This window comes from Belonocnema kinseyi, chromosome 7 (genome assembly GCF_010883055.1).
Source record: "Belonocnema kinseyi isolate 2016_QV_RU_SX_M_011 chromosome 7, B_treatae_v1, whole genome shotgun sequence".
NCBI classification, from domain to species: domain Eukaryota; kingdom Metazoa; phylum Arthropoda; class Insecta; order Hymenoptera; family Cynipidae; genus Belonocnema; species Belonocnema kinseyi.
The window spans coordinates 131955771-131970909 of record NC_046663.1 but is presented as its reverse complement, the minus strand read 5'-3'; the positions used below and the strand labels follow the sequence as shown (position 1 = coordinate 131970909).

General features: G+C 35.7%; 1 protein-coding gene across 1 annotated transcript; it reads right to left on the bottom strand.

The window, feature by feature from the left end:
• Nucleotides 1-782: 782 nt before the first annotated feature.
• On the bottom strand, nt 783-1907 carry LOC117176681 (tigger transposable element-derived protein 6-like). Its single transcript, XM_033366934.1, has 3 exons — nt 1721-1907; nt 1521-1634; nt 783-1378 (listed from the first exon to the last, which is right to left on the bottom strand). Exons 1-3 carry the CDS (start codon nt 1905-1907, stop codon nt 783-785), a joined length of 897 nt encoding a protein of 298 aa, XP_033222825.1.
• Nucleotides 1908-15139: the final 13232 nt, after the last annotated feature.

The window sequence follows — 15139 nt, the reverse complement described above, 5'->3', positions numbered from 1 at the left end:
AAACTGACTCGCGTCTCTAATGCAAAAGCGAAAACCGTGTCACCCCCTCCCCCCTGATCACAGGTAAATTGGGTTCCATGATCAGTGACTATTTTCTCGGTCTTTCCGTATTTTCCTATGTAGTCCTTAAATATTTTGGCTATTACTGTTTTTGCGGTGCTCATTTTAATGGGGTACTGTTTTAGGTACATGTTTGATAAATGCATCTACGGCGAACAGAATGTATTTGTACCCTCCTCTGGATGCATAGCAGTTTTGGTTTGTGGCTATTTTTCTGGAAGGAGTCGCAACTTTCTAATCTTCTTGTAATTACTTTAGCAAAATGAGAATAATAAAAATGCTTATTTAGCATTAGAAATACACTTTGTGCTCCTATGTGAGCATATAATCCATGGCATTAATCGATTATTTGGTATACAGTAAAACCTGTCTGTCGGCCATCCGCGGTTCCATCAAAATGTGGCCAACTTAGACAGGTGGCCAACTTGCAGAAATTATGTTAGAAAACCCCTGTTTTTTCATAATATGTACATACTACACGCACCTATGAATGAAATAAGCAGCAAAATACAACTCAAAAGAACTGTGTTAAATAGAAAAAAAATTCCTCGTAAAAAATAATTGGTGGCCCTAAAAAGGGCCGATATGTATTAAATGAGACAAATTGGAGGGTAAATTCTGTGTAGTATCTGCAACTACTTCATTCTTTAGAGTTGACAAAATAATCAATAATTTTCATTTGCTTGGTTACTGTTGCAGAAGAGTTGTTTCTCGATGTCACTTTACACCTTAAACAAACTATCCATTAGCTGAGGCTTGTGACTTGTAGGTATTTCTTCATGAAGAATCAACTCAGCATCAGCGTTATCAATCTCAGCAACTGAGAGTACGTCATTTTGAATTTCAGGTGAAAAAGAATTTATCACCTCAGCTAAGCCTACATCTTTGTCTTCATCAATTCCCTCTGTTCTTTCTTTGAAACCTGAGCGTTGAAAGCATTTGCTAATTGTTTCTGGTATTACTCCTTGATCCAGCGGTTGAACTTCCGATGTTAGACTAGGTGAAAGAAATTTCACAGTTACACGGCTCAATATTTTTGTACCATTGTGACTAGTGGCATTATCAACAAGTAATAGGATTTTCCGGTTCGACTTTTTCATTTGTTGATTCAAATCGGTGAGCCACTCTTCAAACAAATTTCCAGTCTTCCATGCCTTCTTATTGGAACGCCAAATAATGGGAGGATTTTTTGGATCGACTCCATTTGCCTTGAATACACGAGGATGTTCAGCATTTCCGATGTCCAATGGCTTTAATTTTTCTCTAGTAGAACTGCAGCAGGCAAGTACAGTTAACCTTTCTTTTGCAAGCTTTCCACCTGCGCATTTTTCTCCTTTGACCACCAAGCTTTTTCATGACATCTGTCGATAAAGTAATGCGAATTGATCAGCGTTAAATTGATTTTCAGGAGCGTATTCCTTCAATAAATTCAGCAATTTTGACTTCCATTCCGCTGCTACTTCTAAATCCGCTGCTGCTGATTCGCCGCAGAGAATCCAAAAGTTTTTCTTTACCAAGCTTTTCTGCTATTTCTTTAGCTTTTGACTGAAGCATAGGTCCACTGACTGGAATATCTATAGAAAGACATTTACAGAAAAACTCAAAAATCAAGTTGTTGAGCTCTTCATTTTGAGTTTTCCGTAATTTTCGTTTTTTTCACTGCAGCAGTTTTCATTCCAGGCTCTGAGAATCTCGCTCCTGTTTTTACTAATGTTCCCAACAGTTGAATTCGCAATAGAAAAAGCTTCAGCGCTTTTCCGCTGACTATCACCTTTATCGATTAAATCCAAAACTTTTTTCTTCATTTCAATAGTCAACTCAATGGTCTTTTTTCGTTTTGTACCCATTATGCAGTCGTTGAGGTTTCGTTATGACCAGAGATTAAATGAATTGAATCTTCACAGTTTACTATTTTATGTTATTCCACATATACTTATCATTGACCGGCCATGACGAAGTGGGGGGTGACTTACAGGTACTGGTCGTTGATGTTTGAGCGGGGCATCTGCTGACTAAGTAGCTTACTAGCTTGATGACTCATTGTGGAATAAGATGAAGGACACTACTGGAGAGGTTGATGTCATATGATCTCTAATCTTCAAACGATATCTGTCTGGAAATTCTAATTTACTGCTCTGCGTGAATTTAAGTGGCCAACTTTGGCAGGTTGGAATATGTGAAAATATTGCAAAAAGGCGTCCAAGATACAAGATAGACAGGTGGACAACTTATCGAAGAAAGATCCTATTAAAGTCGATGCAAGTTTTCCGGTTCCGTAAAAACCAGTCCAACTTAAACGGGTGGCCAGGTTACAAAGGTGGCCAACTTCACAGGTTTTTCTGTATTATGCTTTAAGTTAGACACAGTTTCTTTTGGTTCTTCGTTGTCAAATAAATAAATTTATTATATAATTCGCATTTTTTCCCCTTCTCGGATTTCTTGAAATCTTCTTTGTAGGATGGTGTATTCTTGTTTGTTTATAAAGTTTTTTGATCGTTCTCGTAGTTCCGATATAGTTCCGATAGCTAAGGCATATAAAAAGATCTTATTCTCGTTTGAATAAAACGGATATCCAAATTCTTGTGATGGCATTCTACTTAAAAAATCAGCGATCCAATTCGGGAGTTTTCCACTGACCAGTTTACAAAATTTGAGAAAAGTTAAAGCTTTACGGTGCGTTCGGAAATCAGACCCTTATAGCAATAGACTCGCAAAATATGTCGGTATGTGTTCTTTATTTTATTTTGTACAGAGAGGACGGCCCCTAATGTTACGCCACTGGCGTACGTTTCTAGATAGAACGGTGTGCTGAGGTCCGGATATGTTAGAATCACGAACTCGCAGAATAATTACTGTAATTTCTTTAGTGCGTTCTCTTTTTCCAAATCCTAAATCCATTTACTTCCCACTCTTAATAATTTGAGCAGGGTAACTATTTCTTTGGCAGTTTCATTTGTAAATTAATTCATGAATAACTTAATTCTTAGATGGATTTGCTTTTATTTCTAGAGGCGTTTGAGTGTGCCCTAACAATTTTAATTCTGGATGAAAAAGTGAGTTTTTTTGAAATTACCGTCACATTATGATCCTGTAGCCGCTGAAATAGAAGTTCCAGATGATTCAAGTGTTGTGAAGTACTTTACGAAGTACATAGCATATCGTCAATAAACGTGATTACAAAATCTCAAAGACCTCTCAACACTAAATCTACAGCCCTAACTAAAGCCGCTGTGCTCGTTTTTAATCCAAAAGGAGTACCTCGGAATTTATAACATTTTCCCTCATGAAAAAATGCTGTATAATTCATTGAATTTGGGTGCAGAGCACCTGCCAAAAACTACTTAAAAGATTTAATATCGACATAAGTTTTGTTTCAGCGCATCTTCCGTAGAAAAGAAATCTCACTTCTATTTTCGTATTTTTTAAATTTTTGTCTTAAATTTAACTGATGTATAAAATTGTCTAATAATGATGTCTTACTTTAGCCCACTATGTGTAGCTTTTAGAACTCTGAACAACCATAGCTAACTTCCAAGAATTGTGACGTTACAACCGAATATAGCGAGTCGTGCGGGAGTCGTCGTATAGTCATTGCACATAGCTGTTTCTTAACTGTTTGAGTTGTTAATTTGTATAGTTAATTGTAGCAAGATTTTTACTCGTCGATACAATAAAAAACAAAAGTGAATAGTTTTTTTTATTAATAATATATTTAATAATGTATTTTTAAACCTCCGCTTTTATGCAACGAAATTCTATAATCTCAAAAGTAGCAGTTACCACATTTTATTATTATTTCTTATTTTCAAAAGTGCCCCTTTTAGATGAAAATTTTTCAGTCTAACTTGTAGTTCTATGAGCAGTTAGTTTTAAAGATTTCAAGCTATGCGATGCTATGCTATCAAGACTTTTTTTCCGTGATCCAGTGGTAATAACAACAACGAAGGATGGATCAAGTCACATATGTTTCGATGCGTTTAAATTAAATGAATTCATGAAAATGACTACGAATGCACGAAACTAACCGAAATTCTATTCCAACGCAGAAAAAAAGTCTTGATTCAAACCGAAGAATGGGCTTGTTTCAAAGTGTAACATAAAGAAGACCAGCTGGGTTAAAAACTAGCATAGCTTGAAATCTTTAAAACGAGCTGCTGATAGAACTAAAAGTTAGACCCCATGTAGTCTTGAAAGCAGTCGGTATCAATAATATGAGCTAAAATCAAGCTACTGCATGGTTTAGAAATCAGTTGTTAGCTAGATGGTAGGCTAACATAAAGCCGCTGCATAATTTTAAAAGTAGTCTCTGTAGCCAGACTGTGGGATTACATGAAGTGACTTTATAAATTTAAAAGAGGTTGAAATAGTTGAAAGAGGCTGAATAAAGCCTCCATTAAAAATCAAATTACATCCCGAAAACCGTTTCTTTGAATCAAAAGAACTTTTTTTAATTCAAAGGAATTTTTTCTTCAACCCGCGTATATTAAAAAGATGTTTCTTTGATTCAAAGAAACTGTTATCTGGGTGATTGATTTATCCTGATTATAATCAGGATAAAGACTGAAAGCAGTAACAAATATATTACATGAAAGGTTACTTATTACAAAAAAACTATGTAAATAATATCATTTTAATAATACTTTTAATTATAATAATTTTAATGATTAGATATTAAGAGTGCGCTTGAACGCATTTTAAAATAGGTTCAGCTCCTTCAAAGCGGTCTGAATAGTTAAGTACTTAGAGTAGTATTGAATAGAGAAAGAAGGTGTAAGAAAAATGTAAGTCCTTAGGGGACACATTAGAAGCTTCCATTCCAAGTACCTGTAAAAACCCCATTGGGTCTCAAAAAAATAACAAGATCAACTTTTAAACTGTTGAAATTCGTATTCTACATTAAATTTTCTGTCAGAAACTCACGGAGTAATCGCAACACTTTTTTTGCAGCGTTAAAAATTAAAGCAAATGTCATTAACTTCTGCTGAAGGTGACTTCACGCGCATTCATAGTAGCTCAAGTAGTATGTTGCGCTTGAAGTCTGAAAATAAAATTCAAACACTGCTTGAGTGCTCGCACTTGCATTGCAGCGTTGTTGTCTGAGGTTCCCACTGCGTGGCGCTAGCATCCAGTCAAAATTCTTAAAGTTATCGAACGAACGCTTATTAACTGCTACTAAAAGAAGATGCACTTGAAGGCGCCTTCGCCCCATGTAAATGATAGGTACTTTATTTTTTAAAGTTTTTAACGTTGCAAGAAAAAGTATTGCGATTACTCCGTGAGTTTCTAATGCAAGTTTTAACGTAGAATCCGAATTTCAACCATTTAAAAGTTGATACGTTTGAAATGCGTTTCATTTATTAAATATGTTGCGTGCACAAAGTATACCTTTGGTTTATAGATTCACTTCATTTCATGTCGTGCAGTCTTGAAAAATTCTCTTATCTAGAAAATTGTGATAAAAAAATTACTCTTAGATATTGCAGTAATCCCGAATAACTTCAATATTTATATTTAGGTTGAAAGGTATCCATTTTTGTTTGAACAAAACCCTGCCTAAAAAAAGTATATTGACTTGAATATAGAAAAACAAAAAAATGTCTTGCAAAGATTTCGAGAAAAATTTCTCCGAGCTAATAAACAATTCCGTATTGAGGGAAACAATGGTGAATGTTAGAAAATATAGAGATGTCAGATTGGTAGCAAAATGGGACGAGAAACAAGCTATTCAGGGAGCTTGGAAACAACTCTCCCATTGAAGAACTATACTGCATTACTCAGAAGTCTAAAGAGGAAGTAGAACCGCTTGTAAATAAGTCGAAAGTAGAGTCAAGAGAAGAATTTAGCCAAGATGATAATTCACCATCTGAATATAAAACAAAAGCAAAAACAGAAGGCAAAATATTGGATAACGAAGAGTAGAGGGACTAAGAAGAACACCAAAACCCAAATAATAATAGAGAGTATATTAAAGATATTGAAACGCCTGTCGCTTCCCGAGGATCGTCGGGGTGCCCCTGGACCCAAAGCTGGGGGCCACAGTATGCGGGACGGTGGCGATGGTGAGCTGCGAGATGGTCAGGCAGATCTCACTAAACAAACAGCTGGCCAGCAAGAATATCTGCGACAAACGGTAAGCAGTAGAACAGCAACTGTGTTTACTGAGGATGCTTTGGCTAGCGTTACATATTTGCAGCCAACCACCTCGACAGAAATACCGTAGGAAAGCATCAATTGGGATACCACAATGAAAGAGGAACTGGCGCGTCTCTATTACGAAAGTGCGAAGTGTGAAACGAAAATGGAAAAATGCTACAATTTAAGAACGAAATTTGCTGCAAAGTATCCTAATATACGAAAAGTCGCACTGAGACATCTTATCGCTAAGTTAAAGGACGTCAGAACTAATCTACACGTTATAGTAGACCGAGCAATGGAGATTAAACAACAGGTGGATTTGGCGTGAAAAAACGACGGCAATGAACTTCAGTCAGAGAAAGCCGCGTCATACGGTCAAGCAGGAGCAATTGATGTTCTTCCTCAACCTATTGATGATCCAACACCACCAAATCCTCCAGAAGTGAATGGCCTTATACAACTAGAGACAGTAGCAGAGGTTCAGCATCCAAAAAAGCGACTAAAATGGACATACCATATTAACAGAGATGTTATGCGTCTTCATTTCTTGGCAGAAAAATGTGGGCAAAGTGTGAAGAGAGAACATCATAGACTCTTCTTACTTACATACCCAGAGCTAGCCACAAAAATAAATGAACAGAATCTTGCAGATCAAAAACGCTCAATATCTTTAAACAGTTTGCTTTCGTCTGTTGAAATAGCTGCTATAAAAATGGAAGTGGAACCGTAGCTTCCTGTTGAAGAACTTGCCTTGGAAGATGTGGGCAACGAAGGCTTGATTGAAGCTGAAGGCATATGTGCTAGGGATAATGAATATCAAGTACTGGATCCACTAGAAACACATCCGGATATTAATAACGTTGATGTGAATGGCGAAATCCTAGAAAAACTACAGTACCTTAAAAGGAATTTTGGTTATGCTATAAGAGAATTCAGATATGTAGAACCAACACTAAGGCTTTCTCTGTCTAAAATGAACATCACAAATGATCTGCGTGCACTAATAGAACACCGCAACAGCAAGATTTTACTTGCGTATTTGAACGTAACACAAACTGCGTTGGAGGTGCAAACTCTTGTATACTGTGCAGCTGTGACAACCGTTAGAACGTTGGGTCACAGAACTTAGTCTGCAAATGCAGTTTTTGTCTCTGAAAGGGATCGAGATGCACCATGGAAGATCAGGTTGGATATGGATGCTAGCAAAGTAATGTGGAAATTAGGTCCATTAACTCAATATAAAAAAGAAAACAGAACCAGAAAGCTGATAATCATGTTACTAAAATCATCCACCCTCGGCACATTGAGATATTAACACCAGCAATATTGGATGAGATTATGGACTTCCAACGGCAGAGACTCGATGTTCTTACTGCCAGACTGCGTCAGTACATGAAAAGCGAAATCCCTGAAATTTAGCTGGCAAACATCACAGCTTTAGATGTTTCAGCGGTCTTGAAATGGGCAAGTAACTGGAAAGCTCCGGGTCCGTTCATGGTGCACAACTTCTGGTACAAGTACCTGACGAGTGTGCATCTTGTGTTGGCAAGGTGTTTTCAGAAGATCATTGAACAACCAGATCTGATGCCAGGTTTTATGCTAATACCTAAAAAACCAGATGCGCAAAATTCATCTGAATTTCGACCGATAGTCTGTCTTTTAACAATTTATAAATGTATTACAGCTATCATTGCGGATAAGGTATATTCTCATTGCGATGAGAATGACATCCTTACAGAAGAACAAAAAGGGTGTTATAAAAACTCGCGAGGCTGTAAAGATCTGGTCACTATAGACGCAGTTGCCATGACTCAAGCTCATAAGCATCAAAGGAACTTACACATGGCATACATTGACTACAAACAAGCGTATCGTTTCGTGCCGCATGGCTATTTGCTTGAAGTCTTAAAACTTTAAAAAAGCTGGCCACGCATTATTAACTATCTAAGTCATGCGATGAAGCTGTGGGGTACAAGAATCAAGTATTTTGATCATGGACAACCAATGATAACTAGATCAATACGCTTTACTACATGTATATTTCAAGGAGACTCCCACAGTGCACTATAGGTCTGTTTAGCGTTGAACTTATTGAAAAAAATACTAAGCAGCATGTCACATGGGCTAAGAATTCATGATAATGACGATGGCCAGAAAGTGATCGATGTCACAAAGGAGTTTTCCAATTATATCCACATGGTTTTCGGACTAGACTAATGCAGAACAGTGCATTTAGTCCGAAGGGAATCAGTTTTCTTCACTCGGCAAACAAAATCAGGGAAATCAAAACATATGCTATCCCTGTCCTTGCGTACTCTTTGGGGCTTATCATCGTCTGCGTAGAAATGATGAAGCACCGAATCCACTACAAAAATTTAGAGATTAAAATTGTAGTTCTACCACGAAATATAGTGGGTGGGGGCTTTTTAGATGTTAAAAAACCGTGTGAGTCACAAGTTATTCAGTTGCGAGACTATTTTAACAGCAAGCGAAATGTTGCGCTTTACAGCACCATCTGTAAAGCGGATCTTGACAAGGTTGTCCGCACCAGGAATGATCAAAAACGCGTGTTACATCAAGACAGTATATATGCACAGACATAATGGTGGAGCGGGCATTAAACATCAAGAACTTGCCCTAAACCTAGGACTCTTAACAGAATGGATGCCTCTCTATAGATACATTCCAATGCCGGTTTAAGAAAACGAAGATTCTATCTTATATTGGGATGTTCCTCTCCAAACGGATGATTACATCCGAGCCAATCGACCTGACATCGTGATGTGAGCACTAAACATCTTGAAAATTTAGGAGTCAGTAGGGTATTGGCAGCAGATCATAAAGCGGTTTTATTAAACACCAGTTATTAAACGCTCGCTGCCTCTCTTAACTATATACCGAGAACATCAGCGCAGGACATTTCAAGTTCGTATTGGATGGACTTATAACATCCTTATCTTATCAGTCAATTGACTTAGTCCGTGGCTATGATTTATAACGGCGTTCACCCGAGTAAAGGTTTTGAATAAAATAATATTTAATCCTAATTTTATATATAAATACTGTATGAATGAGATTAATTATATACATTATCAACTTCCATGGGTTTGCAAATTCGTTTAGCATATCACCAAGAAAGTGTGTCTGTCGTTCCAGGAATAAGTACTCTTTTGTCGTCATGCCAGTTTAGTGCAATTTTTTTCTTTTTTATTGTGTGAACTTCGTGTTTTTTTTACTGCGGATTAAATTTTGGGACGCTGTTAAATTTTCATATTTAAAGACACTTTTCATAATTGTTAAATGTAATTTTTCTCAACTTAGACCCTTTTACATCTCTAGCTTTCTTTTTATTTTTGTGGATAGAATCCCGCATAGAGCCGGATCTCCATCCGGGCCTATCAGAACAGGGTCTTATCTGGACCTATCCGGGATCTATTCGGCATGCAAGTTCTATCTGGGACCTACACGGAGCTCTTAGAAATTAGACCTGGGTCCTATTCGGTCTTAGTCGGAATTTTTTCGGCATACAATTTGGTATCCAGGGCTATCCGGGACTTATATGGAAAGTAAGGAGATTCTATATGGTTCTTATCCAGGTTTAGGCGCAATCTAATCGGTATACAATTTCGTATACGGAGCGCTTAGAAAATGTATCCGGGTCTTACCTGGTTCTAGCCGGAATTTCATCGGCATACAATTTGATATCCGGGTACATCTGGGACCTATACGGGCGGGATATAATCGGCATACAATTTCGTATCTGAGTCTATACGGGACCTAGATCGAGCGCTTGAAAATGCTATCCGGGTCTTAACCGGTTCTTGCCGAGATTTATTTGGCATACATTTTCTTATCGGCGTCTATCCGGCACCTATACGGGGCGCTTGAATATTTTATCCGGTTCTAGTCCGAAACTATACAGCATGCAATTTCGTATCTGAGTCTATCAGGACCTGTACGAGTCGCTTGAAAATTCTATCCGGTTTTTTCAGTTCTAGCTGGGATTTGAATTTGTTTTCCATGTCAGCGCAATTTGTTGGCACTGTTAAACTGTCAAACAGTTTTTATATATCTCAAAAATATATTGTTTCCGAAATGTGTCCGAATGTTTTTAATGCTGGCGATGATGTTGCTTATGACGCTTTGAAGTTCTGGCCTATACAGGTAAGTTTCAGCCACTTAATTTTCTTTTGTAAATAATATGCCTGGAAAATGCACTTATTTTAAAGTTAATTCCGGTGACCCCAAAATTCAGAACCCTACTCGTTCACCTCTAACCTGGTTTCATGGTAGTAATTCGGTAAATTGTTTTAAAATGTTAATAATTTAAATTTGTTGTGTGCCCCACTGGGCACAAAATTTTGAGACATTTATTTTTACGGCGTCGTTACGACATCTTTACGAAAACTTCACAACATCCTATGTCCATGTTGTTGCAGTGTTTTTTCGATATCTTAAAGACACCCTCAGATTATATGACGTATTTAAGATATTATAAAGACACCTAAACGACATGGACATAGGATGCCGTAAAGTTGTCGTCAAGATGTAAAGAGGTCGCCAAATTTTGTGCCCACTGGGACTATCACACTACATCAATCGCGCCTTTCATTGAAAAAAACACATGGACTGATGTTTTTTGTAGAAGCAAGTGTTTATGAAGAACAAGTATTTATTCAAGTATTCACACAACAAGTTTTTTGTTGTGTCTACTAATGATTTGTCTATGATCTAGACTTATGTGAAAATACATACAAAATTTTTAAAAATATTTTCATTGCTTAAATAAACTTAAATTAACTGAATACGAAGAAGTGTTTATCGAATAAAAATTTTCGATTATTTTCCGTCTTCGCCGTTCCCTTTGCAAACCTAGAAGCAGAATCCAATTTATCAAGATTAAATTTCTAATTCTGCAACAGGGGACGATTTAAGTCAGGCTTTATCCCTATTTTTCACCTTTTTAAATAACTCTTCATAAAAAATGTCCTCTTTTTCTCCCAGTTCCTTTTGCCCATTCTCATAATCAGCGGTTCCTTCCAGATCCTTAAAAATAAAACGATGTTTGAATTAGCGGTTATAATCAATTATTCGATACTGAGGAAAAATTCTTTTAATTTCACGGTTTTGATTGCGATATAATCTAAAATTTAACTCTTTAAATATAGGCCATTTATAGTTACAAATATTTAAATACGAATATTTAAATTGACGAATGTAATGCAGAAGCATCGGTTTAAAATTGAATGAACTTTAAATTAGAAACTTTTAAATGTAAAATTATTCAATTGAATCATTTAAAGTTTCAAAAAGTTTTTTTTTAGAGTCCCAATAAAAAAATATTGTGCAACTTGACGCGCTTTTAATTTGAAATTGTAAAATTCTTTATATTTCAATGAAAGATTAGTATTCGAATCAAAATATATTGAATTTAACATTTTGAAGAACTTCTATTGAAAATTTGTAATACCAACATTATTTGATTAAAAAAGCTACTATTGATTAAAAAATTGTTAATTTATAAACTATTAAACTGAAATTATGAAATAATTATAGTAGGCTTACATGTAAAAGAATTTCTATTGTACACTTAAAAAATTTTAACGTTGCCTATGTAACAGGAAAAAATATAGATTTATAATTAAAAGTTGTTAAATTAAAGATTTTATAAATAAAATAAAAATGCTTGAACCATTAGTCTTTAAAACGAAAAAAGCTATAACCGGAAGGTCTCAAAACTGTGAAACCTCTAATAGAAATCGTAATTGGATAAGTTTTTTTTTACTATATAATTATGAATTTAAACAATTTTCGTTCATAAATTAAATTCACTGTCAATTTTTTCATTTTTTTCCAGACTAAATAATTTTCAATCGACAGGGAATCATAAATATGGTGGCTGTTAACATTGAGATAGAAGTTTTTTGCCGAAAGGCCGTTTTAGAGTGCGAAGAATGCTTTAATGAAAAGCATGTTACCTACAAAGTGTTTCTTTTCTTTGTGTGTAGTAAAAAGAGGTGTTGCTCAAGAGGAAAACATTTTGAATCATGAGCTGTTTCGCAGGAAAGTCACAAACTTTGTGTGCTATAGTGTAGTAGACGACCAAGAAAGCATTACCAGGTGGCAGGTGCAAGGAGTCTGAAGTTAGAGAGGATTCACATGGATCGAGCAGCAGAGTGAGGTTGGTAGTGGAGATCTCAATTCAGCTCAATATCGATTAATAAAGTGACCATGGATGAAAGGAAAAATGAGTGACGACAGAGAAAATAGAGGAGAGCTACCGTTGGAGCAGCAGCATTTCACGCAGATTACTAACACTGCAAACATCAGTAACATTCTGAGTATCGAACCACAGAAGCTTTGCAAATATATTAGGAATGCCTGGAGCAGTATTTTATGGAAAATTATATCGATTGATATAATATGAAGTTGTTAGAAATCTATCGGACCTACTTCTGCCAGCATTTTTTAGGTGATACACTACTAAACAAATTCAGGAATTATCAGAAAATATTCAGAACTTCTAACCACTTTTGCTACGTTTTTCGATAGAATTTTTCACAAAAACAGAATTCATGAGAAAATGTTCAGAAATGGTCAGAGCTCGGGTTTTAGCATAATCCTTTTATTAGGTTTTCAACAATAAAATGCCATACCACCCCTTATATCCCTTATTTTATCCCATACCCCCTATACATTTCGCGGGTTACCCAGTAGGTACAAAATTTGGCGACGTTTTTATGGTATCGTTACGACAACTTTACGGCATCCTCTGCCATGTCATTAAGGTGTCTTTACGATATCGTAAAGACATCGTTAGATCATACGACGTCTTTACCGTGTCGTAAAGACACCTTAGCAACATTGACATAGAATATCGTAAAGGTGTCGTAAAGAAGTAACGATGTCTTCAAATTTTATGCCCACTGGGTATTTATATTATTTATTTATATTTATAAAAAAACTAATTTTTACAAATTAAAGGACTGGCATCGAAAAAAATGGATTTTTCCATCGACAGATGCACGAATAATGTATTTGCTTATTAAATTTGTATAAAAATCATACAGTTCATCAGCTAATTATGAGTTTTGCAGAATTTATCGTAAACTTTCCAAATAAAAGGACTGAGGGTTCCTCGGCTACCACAAACTAATCCATTAAAATCAAGGCCATAGCAACGAAACAGATCAACAGGGTTTGATCCCTCCCCAATTCTTGAAACTTTCATGTTTGCCGTTGCTAATCCCCCCCCCCCCCCAACGAAATTTTTTTCTAACAAATCCCCCTATTTTCTGGCTACGGCCTTGAGTAAAATTATTTTTTTTTTTTAATTTGCGTTATCTCGAAAACGGTGAGAGATAAGATAAAACTTAAAAAACTAATTATAAGTAACAATTAATAGGGTAAAAAAGTAAACTTTTTTACCCTATTTTTGCACGGACGCGAATATTTCACGAACGCGTGTATACTTATACTCTATAATTAATTTCGGGCAGGCTTTGATTTAATATCCATATAATAATGTTGTAATAATACGAGTTATTGAACATACATATTTGCCAAAAAATTTTAAACACGCCAGTATCAAGTATAAGTAGATAGTAGATCAAGTACCCATTCGAATCCACCAAAATGTAAGCATTCGCTCATTGCTGTACTATACTGATGATTAATGTCAAAATACGAGATATAAGATTCAGGTTCGCTTGATTTAAAATCTGTTTCCATAAATCGGTTATTCGCTTTGGCATATCTATTTGAAAATTGTGATACACCATCACCAATACCTCCCTCAATCAGAAGAATAATTTCAGGATCAGTTGATAGTTTATCTTCAATTCTGGTTAATTTGAGCATCACATCAAAAACAATTCCTGGGACAGTATAGTAATGTAAGAGATCCAAATAATATGTTGCAAAACAGTTTTTTTTTCTGAAATTATTCAGGATTATTGCAATATCTAAGTGTAATTTTTTATTATAATTTCCTAGATAAGAAGATAATTTTTCATGACTACTCGACATGAAACGAAATGAATCTATAAACCGAAGGTTTACTTTCGTGCTAGCAGCATATTTAGTGAATACAAATTATTTCTCTTTGTTTATGAGTAATAATTTAACCTCACCCTCAGATTGTTTTGATAACGCTGTAATGAAAAAGTGGGAATTATACTCGCGCCAAGAAACTTACCCGTAAAGTGGATATGGTCATGGTGTCTTATTTGATCTTTTTCAAACTGTTTCTTTTCGAATATGACAGTTTTTAGCAGATAGAAACTCCATTCTTTGATAAACCACTCTATGCAGTCTTTCCAGTGATACATTTTAAACTGTGAAAGGGAATCATCAAAGCCGCAACGTAAATAATACGCAAAACTGTATGGAACATGATTTGATACGGTCCTTTACCGGACTGAATATCAGGTGTTTGTTGCAAGAGACACTCAAGATCGAAAAAATAGCAAACGCAACTTGCTCCTTAAACCTATAATTTAAAATTTCAAAAATATATAATTTTGATTTGGAAATATCATTCGAGATTGATTGGTATTTCACAGTCTAATCTATGATCCTGTAAATGTTTTCTAACTTAAAGTGATACAAACACCTATCACAGAACCATATATGGCACTTAGAATTTGTAATCTGGGATTTTTCTAATCGTGAATGATTTTTAATTGAAATATTCAGAGTTAATATTGGCATTTTCAATCATTAAAAGATGGATTGTAGGGAATCTTAGATTACACAGGCCAACAATTCTCAGAACCAGAGACCAGACCTACTATACCCGAAGGTTTTTGCTGCGCTGAATCCGAATCTGACCTCAGAAAAAAAAAATGCGATGCCTAACTTTTTGATAAGATTTTTCATAGCCGAGATATGGCGGATTCAAATATGAAAAATTTCACCCCCAAGCCCGGTAATGATAATGTAT

Excerpts from the sequence above, each read along its gene's own strand:
- LOC117176681 (XM_033366934.1), bottom strand. The coding sequence starts at position 1,907 with ATGGGTACAAAACGAAAAAAGACCATTGAGTTGACTATTGAAATGAAG. Across the intron at positions 1,635-1,720 it reads CTGGAATGAAAACTGCTGCA|ATATTCCAGTCAGTGGACCT; the intron begins GTGAAAAAAACG and ends GTCTTTCTATAG. Across the intron at positions 1,379-1,520 it reads CAGCAGCAGCGGATTTAGAA|GTGGAAAGCTTGCAAAAGAA; the intron begins GTAGCAGCGGAA and ends AAAAATGCGCAG.